The 19,069-nt window shown below is 45.0% G+C and overlaps 1 protein-coding gene across 5 annotated transcripts in view; it reads right to left on the bottom strand.

Annotated features, from left to right (window-relative positions):
- The window catches only part of CSNK1A1 (casein kinase 1 alpha 1), a 47,142-nt gene extending 45,181 nt beyond the window's left edge, over positions 1-1,961 (bottom strand). For 4 of the 5 annotated variants that reach the window (XM_049785195.1, XM_049785198.1, XM_049785199.1 and 1 more), the window contains exons 1-2: positions 1,833-1,955; positions 1,151-1,257 (exon numbers count right to left, since the gene is read on the bottom strand). In XM_049785195.1, the coding sequence (XP_049641152.1) occupies positions 1,151-1,257; positions 1,833-1,955 (230 nt within the window). Of the gene's footprint in view, positions 1-1,150; positions 1,258-1,832 lie in introns of all 5 variants that reach the window. The other variant, XM_049785200.1, reaches the window with a different exon arrangement.
- Positions 1,962-19,069: the final 17,108 nt, after the last annotated feature.

Genomic DNA, 19,069 nt, shown 5'->3' with positions numbered 1-19,069 from the left:
CAGTAGAAAATTCTATGATTAAATTTTTCCACTACAATATACCCAGATGGGTAATTTCATAAAAATGCCCCCCCCAAATACCAGGATTGATCTACGCAATCCATAATTAAATCAAGATGAGTAGAAACTACAATGGAAAAAGAAGCTAAGTACATTTTACTAATTCTAAACTATATCATTCAACTATTTTTGGTAACTGAAGAAAAATTGTTGTTTTAATCTCCTACCCTAGTCTTTGTTCTAAGAATCCACTTCACCTCCAAGTTAAATTACTCTTTAGCCATAACTAAGGTCAATTCTCTTACTGTTTCTAGTACTAGTTGCGCCTGCCTATATCTCATCCTCAAAAGGACAGTTTCTCTGATGTGATTAGTTACCGAGCAAGCAACTCAACAGGTTAAAGTTAAACTGGTGACATTGAGTCCTTAAGTCACAAGTGATTTCAGTCAAGTTCAATACTTCACTCTTCAAACCACCTAATTTACCACTGCCCATAAAAACTTAATCAACAGAAATGCGGAAAACAGAGTAATGAGCCTGTTTTAAGAAAACGTTGAAGGATCCTGCACAGTACAACTTAATAACTTCGCCTGGCATGTGCTGCAGACAGATCACAAACACTGTCCTTTCCATCTCTTCCTTGAACCCAAAGCCGCCTGCAGCTTTATTCTGGGCGTTTCAAAGGTTTAAGTCTCTGGGAAACGCTACAGGGATCATCAAGGCGGCCTAATTCGGGAAGCAGGGCAGAGAAAAGGGGAGGAATGTGCGGTTGAGTCACGTCGCTCCGCCATTTTCTAAGCGAAGGAGGAAGACATGTTGGAACAAAACACAACAAAAGAGCAGCCATTTCCCCAGCCAGCTCCAATAGCAACGCGAACTGGCTGGGTCGGGTCGTCCCAGCGGCACCTAGCAATCCACTCGGACGAGCTCAAGCACATCAGAGGTGCCGACCAAGGCCCCGGCCGACCTGTCTAAGCAGGAACCAATGATGACAGGCGTCCTAGCCAGCTAGCGAAGCCCTGGGGCCGGGGCAGACCAGGCCTGAGGCCAAAAACGACCGACTGACGGAGTTGATCCGAGACGGGGATCGCCCGCAGGGCATCTCCTCCCGTTCGTTCCGAGCCCGGTTCGGCTCCCGGGGGTCGCTTACCGTATGTGGGGGATGCCGACCCCGCCTTGCAGGATCTTATAGAGCTTGCTCTCGTACAGCAGCTGGGGATGCCGGGCCTTCTGAGACTCGAGCTTCACGGCCACTTCCTGCAGGGGAAGAAGGGAAGAAGAGAGGCGCGGAGGTTACCGACATCATCACATCACGGTCACCTGGGCAGGGCAGGGCAGGGCCGGGCGAGAGGAGAGGCGGCGTCCCTTCCCTTCGGCGACTCTGCAGCCAGCTTGGCACTGCGGAGTTTCCGGAACGAGTGGGAAGAAGGAGCCGAGCGAGGGCTGGGCAGCAGAAGCCTTTCCTTTTCTTTGTTCGCTCAGAGACGGGGCGTCCCCGAGGCCTCTTTAGGGGGTGCAGGCACGGAGTCGGCAGCATCTCGGGGGAAGCCGACGAGCACACACACACACACACACACACACACACACACACACACACACAGACACACACACACACACACACAGTCCCAGCAGCATGCGAACAAATCAGAACCATCAGGGAAGTGGGGGTGCGATCGCGTTCACCCTCAAGACTCCCCGGCTGCCCCCAGAACGCCGTGCCTCGGGCCCCTTGGTCGCGCGTCGGCAGGAGCTCGACCGGGGAGCCCGAGCGCCGCAGGGGGAGCGGGGCCGCGGGCGCCCCCCACCCTTGCCCCGAGGGCCGGCGGCCGCACCTCGCCGTTGGTGATGTTGATGGCCAGGTAGATGTCGCCGAAGGAGCCGGAGCCGATCTTGCGCACCAGCTTGTACTTGCCGCCGACGATGAACTCGGCCTTGGAGCTGCTGCTGCTCGCCATCCTTGCCAAGATGGAGGCGGGCGGGCGGGCGGGCGGGCTGGCGGGGCGCCGGGCCCCGACACTCGGCGCGCGGGGGCCCCCGGGTCTCGGCTGGTCGCGGCCGGCGCCGCCCGGAGGCTCAACGGGGACCGCGGCGGCCGCCGGCCGTCTTCCGCTTCGCGCGCTCCCGAGTCTCGGCGGCTGGACGGAGGCGCGGGGTGAGGCGAGGGCGGCGACCCGCTGCCGCTGCCGCTGCCGCTGCTGCCGCCGGGGAGCCGGTCACGCCGCCGCCATCTTGCTCCTCCGACGCCGCCACCACAAAATGCCCCCGCAGCCCGGGCGCCGCTTCTTCACGGCGCGGAGCACTCTGGGAAAGGGCCTCGGCCGGAAGCCCGGGACGGCCGCGACGGGGGAGAGGGCGGAACCGGATGCGCCAGAAGCGCCGCCCGTGCGCTTGCGTCACCAGACACCGCCCGCTCGCGCTTGCGCACTGGCGCCCCCGCCTGCGACGCACGCGCGTTGGGGCCTCTGGCCCCGCCCCGGCCCCGCCCCAGGTCGAGCGCCACTTCCGGCGGCGGCGGCGGCGGCTCCCTGTTAGCATCCTCTAGGCCCCTCCTGGGCTCCGGGCGCTGGCGTGGCTCCGCCTGGGAACGAACCAGCCTGGATAATGGCAGCTTCCGGCCTCCCGGAGAGTTGCGGGACCTTTGTTCTCGGGCGTGGCTTGGGCCTCTGCTCTTTCATTAAAGCACTCACTCCCCTTAGGCCGCATTACCGACACCCAGGTTCTGATGTGAGACCAGCTGTCCTGTCACCTCGGTGGGAAGGAAAGAAACAGCCCGACCTGACCCGTCGATTCCGGGCTTGCGTTTGAGCGTCTTCGCCTCTTACTTAGCTCACTAGTCTTAAGCATGACAATGCTGTGCCTGGGGGTTGCTCTAGAGGGGAAAGGGAGAAGGCAAGCATGGCCTGCTCTGTTTCTGTCTTTGCCCGACGGATGCATTCTGTCCCCAAAGTCCCATGCCACCTCTTGTCACCTCGGTAGGTTGCATCTAGCAGACCACTTAGAATGTCTAAACTGGGGGAGGGACCGCAGAACAAGGGCTGAGGGAGTGCAGAGGTTATGGATGTTGATGCTGATGACCCAGTTCGATCCAAGAGCAGCACCACCGCATCCTCAGCCCACTTGGGCTTACCTATTGGTAGGCCACAAGGAAATCCGAAACCAATCAGCTCCAGACACTGAGTATCAGAAAACAAAATTCCCTGAGACATTTTCAAAAGAACTGAAAATCTCAAAATGAAGGAACCGAATGCTGGTTGTAAAATTTTACGGAGAAAAATCTAACCCAAGAAAAATAATTGGGCTCTGAGAAATAGCACAGCGGCATTTGCCTTGCAAGCAGCCGATCCAGGACCAAAGGTCCCCATATGGTCCCATATGGTCCCATATGGTCCCCCGTGCCTGCCAGGAGCTATTTCTGAGCAGACAGCCAGGAGTAACCCCTGAGCACCGCCGGGTGTGGCCCAAAAACCAAAAAAAAGAAAAGAAAAAGAAAAGAAAAATAATTTTATTAAAGTGGGAAAGAAATGTAGAAACAACAGCCACAATCAAGTAGATCAAGGTCCAAATCCATTGTCAAAGCATAAGGTGCTTGTCTTGTGTATGGCAGACCAAGGTTGGAGTCTGGCTTGGCAAGGTTCTATAGTCTACCCTATTTCTATCACTTATGAGAACCCAGGTATACTCCTCTACCCCCAATGTGGAAGATGGCCCACATGTGGAAGATGACCTCCCAAAAAGAAGAAAGCTGATTAGGTAATCAGTAATGAGTTAATCCTTTATGGACCTTAGTTAAATTTGCTCATACCATGTTCTGAATGAGATTTGTAAGCATGAAATGAAATCTTAAATTTAAAAAATCTTAGGGCATATATTTCCCCTAATGTTTAACATTATAGTTCAAGGAATCATTTCCAAAGTCTAGGTTACCTGGTTTCCAGATCAGCGTATGAGCTATTTTCCTTTGCTAACTCTGAAGCCTAATTGTCCTACTCAAAAATTTCTGCCTGATCCTGATCTAAAGTTTAATTTAAAAAAAAAAAAAAAAAGGCAAGGGCCAGAGCGATGGTGCAAGCTATAAGGTGTCTGCCTTGCGAGCGCTAGCCTAGGACGGACAGTGATTTGATCCCCCGGCATGCCATATGGTCCCCCAAGCCAGGAGCGATTTCTGAGCGCATAGCCAAAGTAACCCCTGAGCATCACTGGGTGTGGCTCAAAAACCAAAAAATAAAAGGCTTAGATTTCTGGTGTCGAAAGAAAGAAAGAGGACGGAAGGAAGGAAGGAAGGAAGGAAGGAAGGAAGGAAGGAAGGAAGGAAGGAAGGAAGGAAGGAAGGAAGGAAGGAAGGAAGGGAGGGAGGGAGGGAGGGAGGGAGGGAGGGAGGGATGGGGGAGGGAATGAACGAGGGAGGGAAGGAGGGAGGGAATGAACGAGGGAGGGAAGGAGGGAGGAAGGGAGGAAGGAGGGAAGGATGGATGGAAGGAAGGAAGGAAGGAAGGAAGGAAGGAAGGAAGGAAGGAAGGAAGGAAGGAAGGAAGGAAGGAAGGAAGGAAGGAAGGAAGGGAGGGAGGAAGGGAGGGAGGGAGGAAAGAGAAAGAAAGAAAGCAAAAAGGAAGGAAGGAGGGAGGGAAGGAGAAAGGAAGGAAGGAAGAAGGAAGGAAGGAAGGAAGGAAGGAAGGAAGGAAGGAAGGAAGGAAGGAAGGAAGGAAGGAAGAAGGAAGGAAGGAGGAAGGAAAGAAGGAAGGAAGGAAGGAAGGAAGGAAGGAAGGAAGGAAGGAAGGAAGGAAGGAAGGAAGGAAGGAAGGAAGGAGAAAAAGGTCCAAGTGGTAGGTGGTTTTGTTCATAGGGGATGCAGAAATCTAACATGGGTCAGCTGTCTGCAAGGCAAGTGCCCTATAAGCTGTATTGATGTACTATCTCTAAGGCTCTTGGTAGTTTTTGTTCTTATATGACAAAATAACACTTCTTACCTGCCCTCAATTTAACTCTATTAAAAATAATTTTTTAATTTAAGCATCATAGTTACAAAAATGATCGCAGTTGGTTTCAGTCATTGATTTACACCATCCTTCACCAGTGTCAATTTTCTGCCACCAATGTTCCCCATTTCACTCCTCCCCCAGCCCCTGCCTGACTTTGGGCAGGCATTCTCTCTCTCTCTGGCTATCATTGTCACGGTAGTTGTTAGTACAGTTACTTCTCTAACTTTGCTCAGCATTCTTTGTGGTAAGTTTCATATCATGTGCTGATCCTTCCAGCCCTCATCTCTATTGTCTCTGGGTATTATTACCATACTGTCTTTTGTTTTTCTTAAATCCCATAGATGAGTGAGTCTGTTCTCTGTGTGTGTCTCTCTCTTACTCATTTCACCCAGCATAATAGTCTTCATGTCTATCCACGTATAGGCAAATTTCATGACTTCATTTTTTTTCCGAACAGCTGCATTGTGTAATGTACCACGGTTTTTTTAGCCGCTCATCTGTTGTCGGGCACCTGGGTTGTTTCCAGATTCTGGCTATTGTAAATAGTACTGCAATTAGTATGCCTGTAAAAGCACACACTGCACGGGGGAAGGTTGACTAGAGAATATAGTAATGTGCCTAAGCACTGCCAATAGTGATCCCTGAGTATAGGGCCAGGAGTAAGTTCTGAATATTGCTGGAGGTGGCCCAAAACCAAACAAAATTTTATCAAATAAGAGCACCTACAAAAGTTTGGAAAGAAAGTACAGAGGTTAAGGTACTTGCCCTCATCCGGCAAGCATAGGTTCTATCTCAGCACTACCACTGAGCACTTGTAGATGTGTCCCAAAAAATAAAATAAAAGCACACAATTTAGGAAAACTAGTCTAAATTATTTTAGGAGCCCTTACAACTCAGATTTCATATATATGTATATATGCTTGGCTTGGGGGCCACATCCGGCGGTGCTAAGGGATTACCTCTGGCTCTGTGCTCAGATATCACTCCTGGCAGGCTCGGGGGCCAAATGGGATGCTGGGGATCAAACCCAGGTAAGCTGCTTGCAAGGCAAACAATCTACCTGCTGTGCTATCGCTCCAGCCCCAGGTTTAATTTTTAATTTGATTGAATTTTATTTGCTTTGGGGGCCATACCTATCTGTGCTCAGGGCTTACTCCTGGCTCAGCACTCAGGAATTACTCCTGGCAATGCACTGGGATGCATATGGAATGCCAGGGATAGAACTTGAGTCAGCCATGTACAAGGCAATCACCCTACCTGCTCCAGCCCTTTAATGTAGAAAATGAAGTTTTTACTCAGAAGGATAAAGTGAGCTAAGTTCCTGTCCTGACAAAACCATGCCAGTTACATTCACCACCCACAACTGCTGCCCCAACAATGGCTCAGGTTCATCACTCATCTACAGATCTTTGCAAAGAACACCAATTTGACCAAAACTCCAGCTATGCTAGTAATTGAGCTGACACCACCAGGACTTTTTTGGAGTAAATGTGGCACCCTCTCCCTGCCTTTTCATACTTCTGTAAGGCTTGGAAGCTGAAACCATGCCCCACAAAAGCGACAGTATCAGCAACAGTGTTTGGAATTCTTGGACCACATGGCCACATTCATGGCCATGTGACAATTCCAATATTTTAATTATTATCCTCATAGAAATTCACCAATTTAGATGCTACCATGTATCTGAAACCACCTAAGGTGCATAAATAAAAGAAGTCACAGAATGATCAACTAGCAACAAGAGCTTACTTATCATTCTGACAATGACTTAATGGCCTTATTGTGAGATACTATAATTTTCACAATTTTCTTGCCTCTTACCATTTTTTCTTCTTGTTTTCCTTTTTAATAATATTATTCCCACTTACCTGGAAACATGTATTATGATCAATTATATCAACTGTTGATACATGCATGCCTTTAAATAAAATAATTTATATATAAAAAATAGAACAAAGGGGCAATAGAAATGTAGCCTTTGCTATTTAAAAAAAGAAAATGAAGTTTTTAGGTGTTGGGTATGACTTCTGTCTTAATCATATATTATTATTGGTTGTAAACTTTAGCCTTAACAAATGAATAAATATATGGTTTTTGTGCTTCTTTACAAATCAATTGTGTACTTATTGAATCTGCAATATCTTTGATGTAGTGGAAGGAATTTCTCAAAATGTGCCAGAAGGCAACTAACTCCTGGCTCCTAGAGATGAGTTCTTTTAAGATATAATAAAAGACAAAGAATAAAATTTTAGATTTTGGGCAGTCACCGTGTTTGAACCAGGCCAGCCAGCTTCATAGACTCAGTTTTTTTCTTGAGGGAGATGTAAACTGAGCCGTGACATATTATGGCTATATTGGACTATGCAGCACAAAGCTGTCTATCTCAGGAGGAGGTTAGGCCAACCCAATCCTGCCGAAGCCATGCATGTTGCTTCCATCATCCAGAATCACCTTTTTCCTGATGGCCTGGCTCATCACTGACCTTCTAGGATTCCCTGCAGAGATGCTGATCTGACCACACTTCAAGTATGCCCATTGATGGGCTGATATTACCAGAGCAAGTGTGGGCACCCTCCCCTATATCTTCCTTCTTCCAGGAAATATTGGCAGCTGTCACCACGCCTATATTCACAGCCGCCATCTTCAAACCTGGCCTTCTAGAATTTGTAGTATCATACCTTTGGTTTTTTGCTGTTTTTTTTTAATGTTTTTTGGGCCACACCTAGCAATATTTAGGGGTTACTCCTGCCTCTGCACTCGGAAATCACTCCTGGCAGGCTCAGGGGACCATATGCCTTACTGGGGATCAAACCTGGGTCAGCCACATTCAAGGCAAATGCACTACCTGGTATATTATCACATAAGCACCAGTATCATAGCTTTGAATTTCTACACAAGTTTATTTGTTTGATGCTGTTATTCCTAAAGGAACATCTCCAGTTCAAAAAATTAGAAAAAGACCAACAAAAGGAACCAAAAATAGGGAAACAGAAGGAAATAACAAAGCTGAAAGCAGAACTCAATGAAGTGGAAAACCAAAAAACAATCCAAAAGATCAACGAAAGCAGATCGATAGACCATTGGCAAAACTCACAAAGAAAGAGAGAGAAAAGAAAGAAAAAAAAAAGAAAAAAAATAAGAGAGAGAGAAATCTGATAACCCATATTAGAAATGAAAAGGGGGAGATCATGACAGATATTGCAGAGATCCAAAGGGTAATCAGAGACTACTTTCAGAAATTTTATGCTACTAAACATGAGAACCTAGAAAAAATGGAAAAATTCTTGGGGGGCCGGGCGGTGGCGCAAGACGTAAGGTGCCTGCTTTGCCTGCGCTAGCCTTGGATGGACCACAGTTCGATCCCCCGGCGTCCCATATGGTCCCCCAAGCCAGGAGCAACTTCTGAGCGCATAGCCAGGAGTAACCCCTGAGCATTACCGGGTGTGGCCCCCAAAACAAAAAAAAAAAACAAAAAAAATTCTTGGACACTTATAACCTTCCACATTTTAGTAAGGAGGATGTAGCATATCTAAACACCCCCATCACTACTGAGGAAATTGAAACTAATCAAACATCTGCCCAAAAAGAAAAGCCCAGGCCCAGATGGATTTTCTAATGAATTTTTTCAAATATTTCAAGAGGAGCTACTACCAATCCTAGCCAGGCTCTTCCATGAAATTGAAAAAACAGGAACACTCCCAAACAGCTTTTATGAAGCCAACATCAACTTGATACCAAAACCAGAAAGAGATACTGCCAAAAAAGAAAATTACAGACCAATATCCCTGATGAATGCTGATGCAAAGATCTTCAACAAAATCCTGGCAAATAGGATACAATGCATCATCAAGAAGATCATACACTACGACCAAGTAGGTTTCATCCCAGGAATGCAAGGATGCTTTAACATCCGTAAATCTATCAACATCATACACAACATCAACAAGAAGAAAAATAAAAATCACATGATCATATCAATAGACACAGAGAAAGTATTTGATAGGGTCCAACACCCATTCTTGATCAAAACTCTCAGCAAGATGGGAATGGAAGGAACCTTTCTCAATCTAGTTGAAGCCATCTACCACAAGCCAACGGCAAATATTATCCTCAATAGAGAAAAACTAAAAGCCTTTCCTCTAAATTCTGGTACAAGACAAGGCTGTCCGCTCTCACCACTCCTCTTCAACATAGTACTGGAAGTTCTTGCTATAGCGATCAGACAAGAAAAAAATATCAAGGGGACCCAGATAGGAAAGGAAGAAATCAAGCTCTCATTGTTTGCAGATGACATGATACTCTACTTAGAAAACCCCAAAGACTCTACCAAAAAGCTTCTAGAAACAATAGACTCATATAGCAAGGTGGCAGGCTACAAAATTAACACACAAAAATCAATGGCCTTTTTATACACCAATAATGATAGGGAAGAGAAGGAAGTCAAGAAGGCAATCCCATTCACAATAGTGCCAGACAAACTCAAATATCTTGGAATCAACTTGACCAAAGACGTGAAGGACCTATACAAAGAAAACTATAAAGCCCTGCTCCAAGAAATAAGAGAGGACACACGGAAATGGAAACACATACCCTGCTCATGGATTGGCAGGATTAACATCATTAAAATGCCAATACTCCCCAAAGCATTATACAGATTTAATGCGACCCCCTTAAAAATACCCATGACATTCTTCAAAGAAGTGGATCAAACACTTATGAAGTTCATCTGGAACAATAAACACCCTCTAATAGCTAAAACACTCCTAGGGAAAAGGAAAACGGGAGGCATTACTTTCCCCAACTTTAAACTGTACTACAAAGCAATAGTTATCAAAACAGCATGGTATTGGAATAAAGACAGACCCTCAGATCAGTGGAATAGGCTTGAGTTCTCAGACTTTGTCCTCCAGACATACAATTACCTAATTTTTGATAAAGGAGCAAGAAATCCTAAATGGAGCAAAGAAAGCCTCTTCAACAAGTGGTGCTGGCAGAACTGGTTAGCCACTTGCAAAAAAGTGAACATAGACCCCCAGTTAACATCAAATACAAAGGTAAAATCCAAATGGATTAAAGACCTTGATATCAGACCTGATACCATAAGGTATATAGAACAACACGTCGGTAAAACACTCCATGACATTGAAACTAAAGGCATCTTCAAGGAGGAAACTGCACTTTCCAAACAAGTGGAAGCAGAGATCAACAGATGGGAATACATTAAACTGAGAAGCTTCTGCACCTCAAAAGAAATAGTGTCCAGGATACAAGAGTCATCCACCGAGTGGGAAAAACTATTCACCCAACACCCATCAGATAAGGGGCTAATATCCAAAATATACAGGGCACTGATAGAACTTTACAAGAAAAAAAATCTAATCCCATCAAAAAATGGGGAGAAGAAATGAACAGACACTTTGATAAAAAAAAAAAGAAAGAAATACAAATGGCCAAAAGGCACATAAAAAAATGCTCCTCGTCACTAATCATCAGGGAGATGCAAATCAAAACACCTCACACCACAGAAATTGGCGCACATCCCAAAGAATAAGAACAATCAGTGCTGGCGGGGATGTGGAGAGAAAGGAACTCTTATCCACTGCTGGTGGGAATGCTGTCTAGTCCAACCTCTATGGAAAGCGATATGGAGATTTCTCCAAAATCTGGAAATTGAGCTCCCATTCAACCCAGCTATTCCACTCCTAGGGATATACCCTAAGAACACAAGAATACAATATAAAAACCCCTTCCTCACACCTATATTTATAGCAGCACTATTCACAATAGCCAGGCTCTGGAAACAACCAAGATGCCCTTCAACAGACAAATGGCTAAAGAAACTGTGGTACATATACACAATGGAATATTATGCAGCCGTCAGGAGAGATGAAGTCATGAAAGTTTCCTATACATGGATGGACATGGAATCTATCATGCTGAGTGAAATAAGTCAGAGGGAGAGAGAGAGAGACGCAGAATAGTCTCACTCATCTATGGGGTTTAAGAAATATAAAAGTCATTTTTGCAACAATCCTGATAGACAATGAGAGGAGGGCTGGAATTTCCAGCTCACTTCATGAAGCTCACCACAAAGAGTGGTGAGTGCAGTTATAGAAATAACTACACAGAGAACTACCATAATCATGTCAATGAATGAGGGAACTGGAAAGCCTGTCTGGAGTACAGGTGGGGTGGGGTGGGATGGAGGGAGATTTGGGACATTGGTGGTGGGAATGTTGCACTGGTGATGAGGGTGTTCTTTACATGACTGAAACCTAATCACAATCATTATGTAATCAAGATGTTTAAATAAAGAAAACAAAAAACCAAAAAAAAAAAAGAAATGAGATTGGTAATATATTTTATTTAAAAAATATCAGCAGAAACTAAAAATAATATATATATATATATGAGGTAATCATACTCCAGTGATTTGTTTTGGAAGGGGACCTGCATTGCTCAGGGGTTATTACTTCTGGCTCTGTGTTGAGAAATCAGACTTGGCAAGATTGAGGGATAATATGAGATGTGGGGATAGAACCTAGATTGACCACTTGCCCTTTCTGCTTTGCTATCACTCCAGTGATCTTTTTTTTTCCCCTTGTTTTTTTGGGTCACACCCGTCAGCGCTCAGGAGTTACTCCTGGCTCTACGCTCAGAAATCGCGCCTGACAGGCTCAGCGGACTATATGGGATGCCAGGGTTCGAACCACCATCCTTTACGCCCTACCTCCATGCTATCTCTCCAACCCCAATAGTAATCATTTTTTATATTTATGGAGAGGTTAAGACAAATAAAAAACAAAGATGTTTTGACTTACATCCTGTTTTGCTCAGGGATCACTCCTGAGGTACCAGGGATCAAACCTGTGTCAGCTGTGTGCAAGGCAAGTGCTGCTGCACTGTATCTCTCTGATTCTTGCCTGCAAACCACCCCCAAAACTACGATTTTTAAAAATTGATTTTTAAAAGGGTCGGAGAAATAGCATGGAGGTAGGGCATTTGCCTTGCATGCAGAAGGATGGTGGTTCGAATGCCGGCATCCCATATGGTCCCCCGAACCTGCCAGGAGCGATTTCTGAGTGTAGAGCCAGAAGTAACCCCTGAGCACTGCCGGGTGTGACCGAAAAAGAAAGAAAGAAGGAAGGAAGGAAGGAAGGAAGGAAGGAAGGAAGGAAGGAAGGAAGGAAGGGAGGGAGGGAGGGAGGGAGGGAGGGAGGGAGGGAGGGAGGGAGGGAGGGAGGGAGGGAGGGAGGGAGGGAGGGAGGAGAGAGAGAGAGAGAGAGAGAGAGAGAGAGAGAGAAGAAGAAAGAAGAAAGAAAGAAAGAAAGAAAGAAAGAAAGAAAGAAAGAAAGAAAGAAAGAAAGAAAGAAAGAAAGAAAGAAAGAAAGAAAGAAAGAAAGAAAGAGAAAGAAAGAAAGAGGGAGGGAGGGAGGGAGGGAGGAAGGAAGGAAGGAAAAATAGATAATTGAGTTTTAGTTATATAATGTTCCAAAATTCATCCTTTAAACTGCACATTTCCTGCCACCAATGTGCCCAGTTTTCCTCCGACCCACCCCAACTACGTACCCAGCCCCACCCCCTCTCTCATTCTTTTATTCTCTTGCTCTCACCTGGCTTTCTTTTCCTTCTTACTTTTTAGGCCCTGTGTGTGTGTGTGTGGGGGGGAAACACCATGGTTTTTAAGCCACAGTTTTTACCTATGCAAAGGTCACTAGCAACCAGTGTCTTGCGAAAAAATGATGAGAAAAAGTGCTGGAAATTGATTTTGTAACAAAAGGAAAATAAGAACAGAAGGGTATTGTTCTCTTTAATGGGTACAAATACAAAATGGAATGCCTCAGAATACGTGAACAGCCTACTATCACAGGTGTTGGCTGTTCGACTGCCTTCTGCAAAGTGTCAGAGAAGTGTATTAAAAGATGACTTAAAAATGAGAACATTGGGCCGGAGTGATAGAATAACAGGTAGGGTGCTTGCCTTGCATGTGGCCAACCAGGTTTAATTCCTTGTATGCAAATAATCCATGAGTAATTCCTGCATGTAGAGCCAGGTGTAACCCCTGAGCATCATTGGATATGGCCCCAAAACGAAAACAAGAAAAGTGAGAACTGTTGGATAAGGATAAGGATTCATTTATTATAAATTCTGCCTTATGGGGATTACATTGCAAGATTCTCAATAGATATTTGAAACTGTGGATGGTACAAACCTCACATATACTATGTTTTTCTATACACACATACCTAAGGAAAAGACGTATAGATCAGACGAGGTAAAAGAATAATGTAACATAGAGTTGTCGTAACCAACTACTAAAATGAAAGCTAAGTGAATGTGCTCACACCGTCTCTCACATGTCTTCTTAGTTTCTAACTTTGGTTGACCATGGAAAGTGAAACTGAGGATGAAGAGGCACAACCACAGTCTGACCCTCCTCCTCTTTTTCTTTGGTTTGTTTGGGGGCCCTGAGTGCTCAGGGCTCTTGGCTCTGTGCTCAGGATCATTCTTTGTTTTTGGCCGCACCATTATGCTCAGAGCTTCTGATTCTATTCTCACGAATGAAGGATTCCTGGCAGTGCTCAGGATACCATGTATGGTGCCAGTAATTGAACATTGGTCAACCTTATGTGCAAAGCAAATTCTCTACTTGCTATATTATTGCTCTGGCCCTATGGGCTACACCCAGTGATGCCCTGGCTTTGTGCTCTGGGATCACTCTTGGTGATTTGGGGCCCAAGTGGGATGCTGAGGATTGAACTGGTCAGTTACCAACAGGGCAAGTGCCTGCTGTACTATTGTTCAATCCCTACTCTTTCTCTCTCTCTCTCTCTCTCTCTCTCTCTCTCTCTTTTATTTATTTATGTATTTATTTTTTTGTTTTTTTGGGCAACACCCAGGGGTTACTCCTGGCTATGTGCTCAGAAATCGCTCCTGGCTTGGGGGACCATAGGGGATGCCAGGGGATAGAATCATGGTCCATCCTAGGTTAGTGCATGCAAGGCAAATGCCCAACCACTGTGCTATCAGCCTGTGTTTTGTCCTTTTTTTTTGTTTTTTGTTTTTGGGCCACACCCGGTGACGCTCAGGGGTTACCCCTGGCTATGCGCTCAGAAGTTGCTCCTGGCTTGGGGGACCATCTGGGACGCCGGGGGATCCAACCGTGGTCCGTCCAAGGCTAGCGCAGGCAAGGCAGGCACCTTACCTCTAGCGCCACCGCCTGCCCCCCCCCTTTTTTTTAACACTACCAATACACCTGAAACCACTTGGCCCCTGTCTCTATCCTTTCACTCAGTTTCTTTTCTTCTGCTTGCTATATTCTGAGGCCACTCAGTTTCTTTCCTCTTCCACTCAGTTTCTTTCCTTCTCCTTGCTATATTCTGAGGCTACAAAATTTTTCTTTAGGTGCTGGAGAGGTAGCATGGAGGTAGGGTGTTTGCCTTGCATGCAGAAGGATGGTGGTTCAAATCCTAGCATCCCATATGGTCCCTGTACCTACCAGGGGCAATTTCTGAGCGCAGAGCCAGGAGTAACCCCTGAGCGCTGCTAGGTGTGAGCCAAAACAAAACAAAACAAAACAAAAACAAAAATTTTTTTCTTTATAGAGGTTAAAATAATCCTGAAAGAATCATCAGATGCTAATATTTTACTGTTAAAAAACCCTGTCTTGTTAATTTTATGTATGTATGCACGTATAAATATAGCATATGTGCACGAGTGTATCTAGGTGCATATATCAGTAAAATGTGTATAAACATATATTTAATTTATTTCTAGATTTTTTTATTTGGGGGCTTTTCCTGGTGGTGCTCAGGCATTGTCTGGTGTCGTGAGCAACCTAGGACCTACCACACACAAAGTATATAATATTGTTCTTTGAGCCATCTTTCTGCCCTTTATTTGTTGAGTCTTGCAACAAGTGGTTGTAGTGCTATTTGCTGACCATTATGTGGAGAAAGTAAAAACATTTTTTCAGAGTTAAAGCTAAAGGCTACCTGGAGGAAGAAGTCAACAGTAAATTCTGATTGCACACATAAACACTTCTTTTAATCCCCTCCAACACCCCATCTTAGGTCAGTTGAATCAAGCAGGCTATTTTCAACAGTGGGGAAATGTATATTAAACACATCGTTCGGGGGAGTGTGTGCCACTCTGGCTGTGCTCAGATCTGTGCTCAGTATCTGGCTTTACACTCAGAGATCAGTCCAAAAGGAGATGCTCCAGGAGCATTTGTGTTGAGTCTTTGCTTAAAGTAGTCTTTCTCTTCTTTTGCTAATACATTGACCCAACCTTCTTTCTTTTTTTTTTTTTTTTTTTTTTTTTGGTTTTTGGGCCACACCCGATTGACGCTCAGGGGTTACTCCTGGCTATGTGCTCAGAAATCGCCCCTGGCTTGGGGGGGACCATATGGGACGCCGGGGGATCGAACCACAGTCCTTCCTTGGCTAGCGCTTGCAAGGCAGACACCTTACCTCCAGCGCCACCTACCCGGCCCCCCAACCTTCTTTCTATGAAAGTCTTTCTATTCTGTTAGAGCCAGGGACATGGTCATTGATGGTGCCTGCCTTGTATGTGTGAGATGCTAGGTTTGATCCTTAACACTACAAATCAATCAGTAAATAGTTTTTTAAACTTGCATTGTTCAACTTCTTATTTATTATTTGGGGGGGCACACATGGTGATGAGTAGGGATTTACTCCTTCCTCTGAATTTAGGAATTGTGGCAGGGCTTGTAGTACCATATGGGGTGCTGAGAATTAACTCCCAGTTGGATGCAAGCAAGGCAAATGGTGCCTGACCTGCTATACTATCACTCTGGCCCAGTGCAACTTCTTAAAGAGACCTTGTTCTTGCTGAAAGGAATCTTCTCCCAAAAAAAAACTAACTTCATTGGATTTTTGTTACTTAATAGTAGAGTATTGGAAACTTATTTCACTCTTGAACACATTGGGTTGTATTTTGGGGTGTACTTTTGGGGTGGGAGAGAAGAAACCAAGCTGTTCCTTTGTTTTTATTATTATTTATTTTAATTTGGACCACACCTGGAAGTGCTCTATGGGTCTCAGAGAACTATAAGGAATGCCAGGAATCAAACCCTGATCAGCTACATGCAAGGCAAATGCCCTACTTACTTTACTATAGCTCCAACCCCTATTTGGGTCTTTAAGGGCTAGATTAAATTATACTAGGAAATGTATCCTGTCCTATCTAGTCAAGAAAAGTGACTCTCTACCTTAAATTTTCCTCAAGGCTTTAATAGTCTAATCTTTTAGAAAAGAAACTATCCGATTCCAATATCTAGTTTGAGGCTAGAGGGATAGTACATGTAGTAAGATGCTTGCCTTGCATGTGACTGTGGTGGTCACAACCCTGGTTTGAATCCCTGCACCAAATGTCATTTCCTAAGCACTGCCAGGTGTCACTCCTGAATACAAAGTCAAAAATAGTAACTGGCTTTGTTGGTTATGTCCCCAAAACAAAACAGACAGCTTGGTTTCTTGTTTTAAAAAATATTATTAGGTGGGGCCAGAGAGATAGTATGGAGGTAAGGTGTTTGCCTTTCATGCAGAAGGTTGGCGGTTCGAATCCTGGCATCCCATATGATCCCCTGAGTCTGCCAGGAGCGATTTGTGAGCATAGAGCCAGGAGTAACCCCTGAGCACTGCCAGATGTGACCCAAAAACCAATATATATTATTGGGTGAGGAGATAGTACAGGGGTTAAAACTCTGAGGCATCGGCACGAATGCCTGGCTCCTCAAGGACTGAGCATGACTGGATGCAGTCCTAGAGGTTCCTGAGTACTGTGAGGTGTTCCATCTTGTGTCCAGCTCCACAGAGCAAACAAGAGATGCTTCAGAAACAAGCACCATTGGGCTTATTCAGAGATACTTTACCAGATCAGATGAGTTCTCTGGGAGTGGTTCTATTAGCTTAGAAGGTATAAAATAAAATAATAAAATAAAATATTTGAGATAAACTATGAGCAGGTACAGTTTTTTGCCTTGTATGTACTGATAAGAGTATGATCCCTGGGCCGGAGAGATAGCATGGAGGTAAGGCGTTTGCCTCTCATGCAGGAGGTCATCGGTTCGAATCCCGGCGTCCCATATATGGTCCTCCCGTGCCTGCCAGGAGCAATTTCTGAGCCTGGAGCCAGGAATAACCCCTGAGCACTGCCGGGTGTGACCCAAAAACCACAAAAAAAAAAAAAAAAAAAAAAAGAGTACGATCCCTGGTATACTGGTATTCCCAGAGCACCACCAGGAATGATTCTGGACTTCAGAGCCAGTAGTTTCCCCTGTGTACAGCTGTGTTTGGCCCCCAAACAAGCAAAAAATATTTAAGGAATTCATATTTAAAAGTTAGGGCTCATGCTTAGCATGCATCTGACCTCAGTTGATCCCTGGTATCTCATGGTTCCCTCAGAATTTTAGGGTACAACCCTAAAGGTACCCAGCACCATCAAAATGGCCCCAGTGTCCCTGGTACTGCAGGGCCCAAGTCACATAGCATCCTCAGACCACTGAATCACTTACCTAATTGGCTGAAATCACTGGTGGGATCCTGGAGTACTGCTTGAGAACCTAACTCTCAAAATTTTAAAAATTAAGAAAGGCAAAAGTGAAATCTTGGGAGTTGGAGCTATAGTACAGTAAGTAGAGAGCTTGCCTTGCACATGATCAACCGGGTTTGATTCCTGGCATTCCATCTGGTCTCCCAAGCACTGTCAGGAGTAATTCCTGAGTGCAGAGCCAGGAGTAATCTCTGTGCATTATTGGTGTGTCCCAAAAGCAAGAAAACGAACAAAATAATTGATATCTTGGGAAACTATGATGTTTCTGATAGGTTAGTGAGTGGCTTCATTTAGTGACTTCTGTGCATGCCTTTCAATTCTTATTTATGTTCTCAAGGGTTAGCACAAAATAATTTTCACTTTAAACCCAGTCTACTTCTTGGCAAAAAACGGTATTCAATAGTGAAGATCAAGCTAAGTGTGTTTCATATTTCCCTTATAATCATAGTTGCCAATAGCTCTCAGTATTGCTTTAAAATAATGCTGGATTTGTCTGCAGTGAATGTTCCGCCATGTAATAATGAGTTGCCAAAGATATGTCCTGACAGGATAGAAAGTCACAGCATTGATTTTCATGTTTAACAAGAAAGTATTACTCATGCCAGAAATGCACAAAAATGATGCAATGCTATTTCCCCTGCACTCCCACCCTCTTTTCTTCTTCTGGTCCATCTGTCTTATTTGACAATATTTAAAATGATCACATTGTATTTTGTTTCCTGTTTTAATCAACTGTTAATTGAAATACCTGCAGGAAGTGCCCTGTTATACTGGCAATCGAGGCTTCTGGAACTGGCTGTTTTTATGTGGGAGAATTTTTATGAATGCTTTGGAGGTTCTGTGATTTCTATGCCCCTTTTTCTTTCTTCGCCTCTTTTCTGTTCTATTCCTTTGCATCATTAATTAGCAAGGACAAGAAATGGTGCTCCTGGTGACTCATTATTACTCACTAGTGTAATCTACTCTTCTTTGGGAGGCTAAATTTGGAAGCCGCTCGAGCTGCCATTCCTGCAGAGAGCTGGCCTAAGGACACATCCTGTTAACTCTCAGCATTCTGTGTCTTTCCAAGAAGCCCAGTACCTCTCACAGGAAGTGAATAGCTACTCTCATCTATGCTGATGGTCTTCCTGCAGTGGACAGTCAGGGGCAACGCTGGGCTAAATAATTGAAATCTCTGGTCCTGATCCAAAGTGAATAAAAGTTTAATTATGGAGCCACTTAGAGTTTATCAAGTATTCTGGGGGAGACAGGGATATGTCTCAGCAGTTGAGTCCTCCCATGCCAGTGCAAAGCCGTAATCTCATTTCCCAACAGCACAGCTGGTGTGATTCCCCCTGGACCCCCTTAAGTTGCAAGCTCTACAACCAGTGGAGCAACCTCCAGACATTACAAGAGAAGGGGGAATATAAAGTATTATTTTGGGGGTGCACCAGCTCTTCTTTGGTGACCATTAGTGAAGGTAGGTAAGTCAGCTATTGTGTTCCTCTTTTGGGGGGCACACCAAATCACACCTGGCA

The sequence above is a fragment of the Suncus etruscus genome, chromosome 12 (genome assembly GCF_024139225.1).
Source record: "Suncus etruscus isolate mSunEtr1 chromosome 12, mSunEtr1.pri.cur, whole genome shotgun sequence".
NCBI classification, from domain to species: Eukaryota; Metazoa; Chordata; class Mammalia; order Eulipotyphla; family Soricidae; genus Suncus; species Suncus etruscus.
This window is presented reverse-complemented; position numbering and strand designations above follow the sequence as displayed.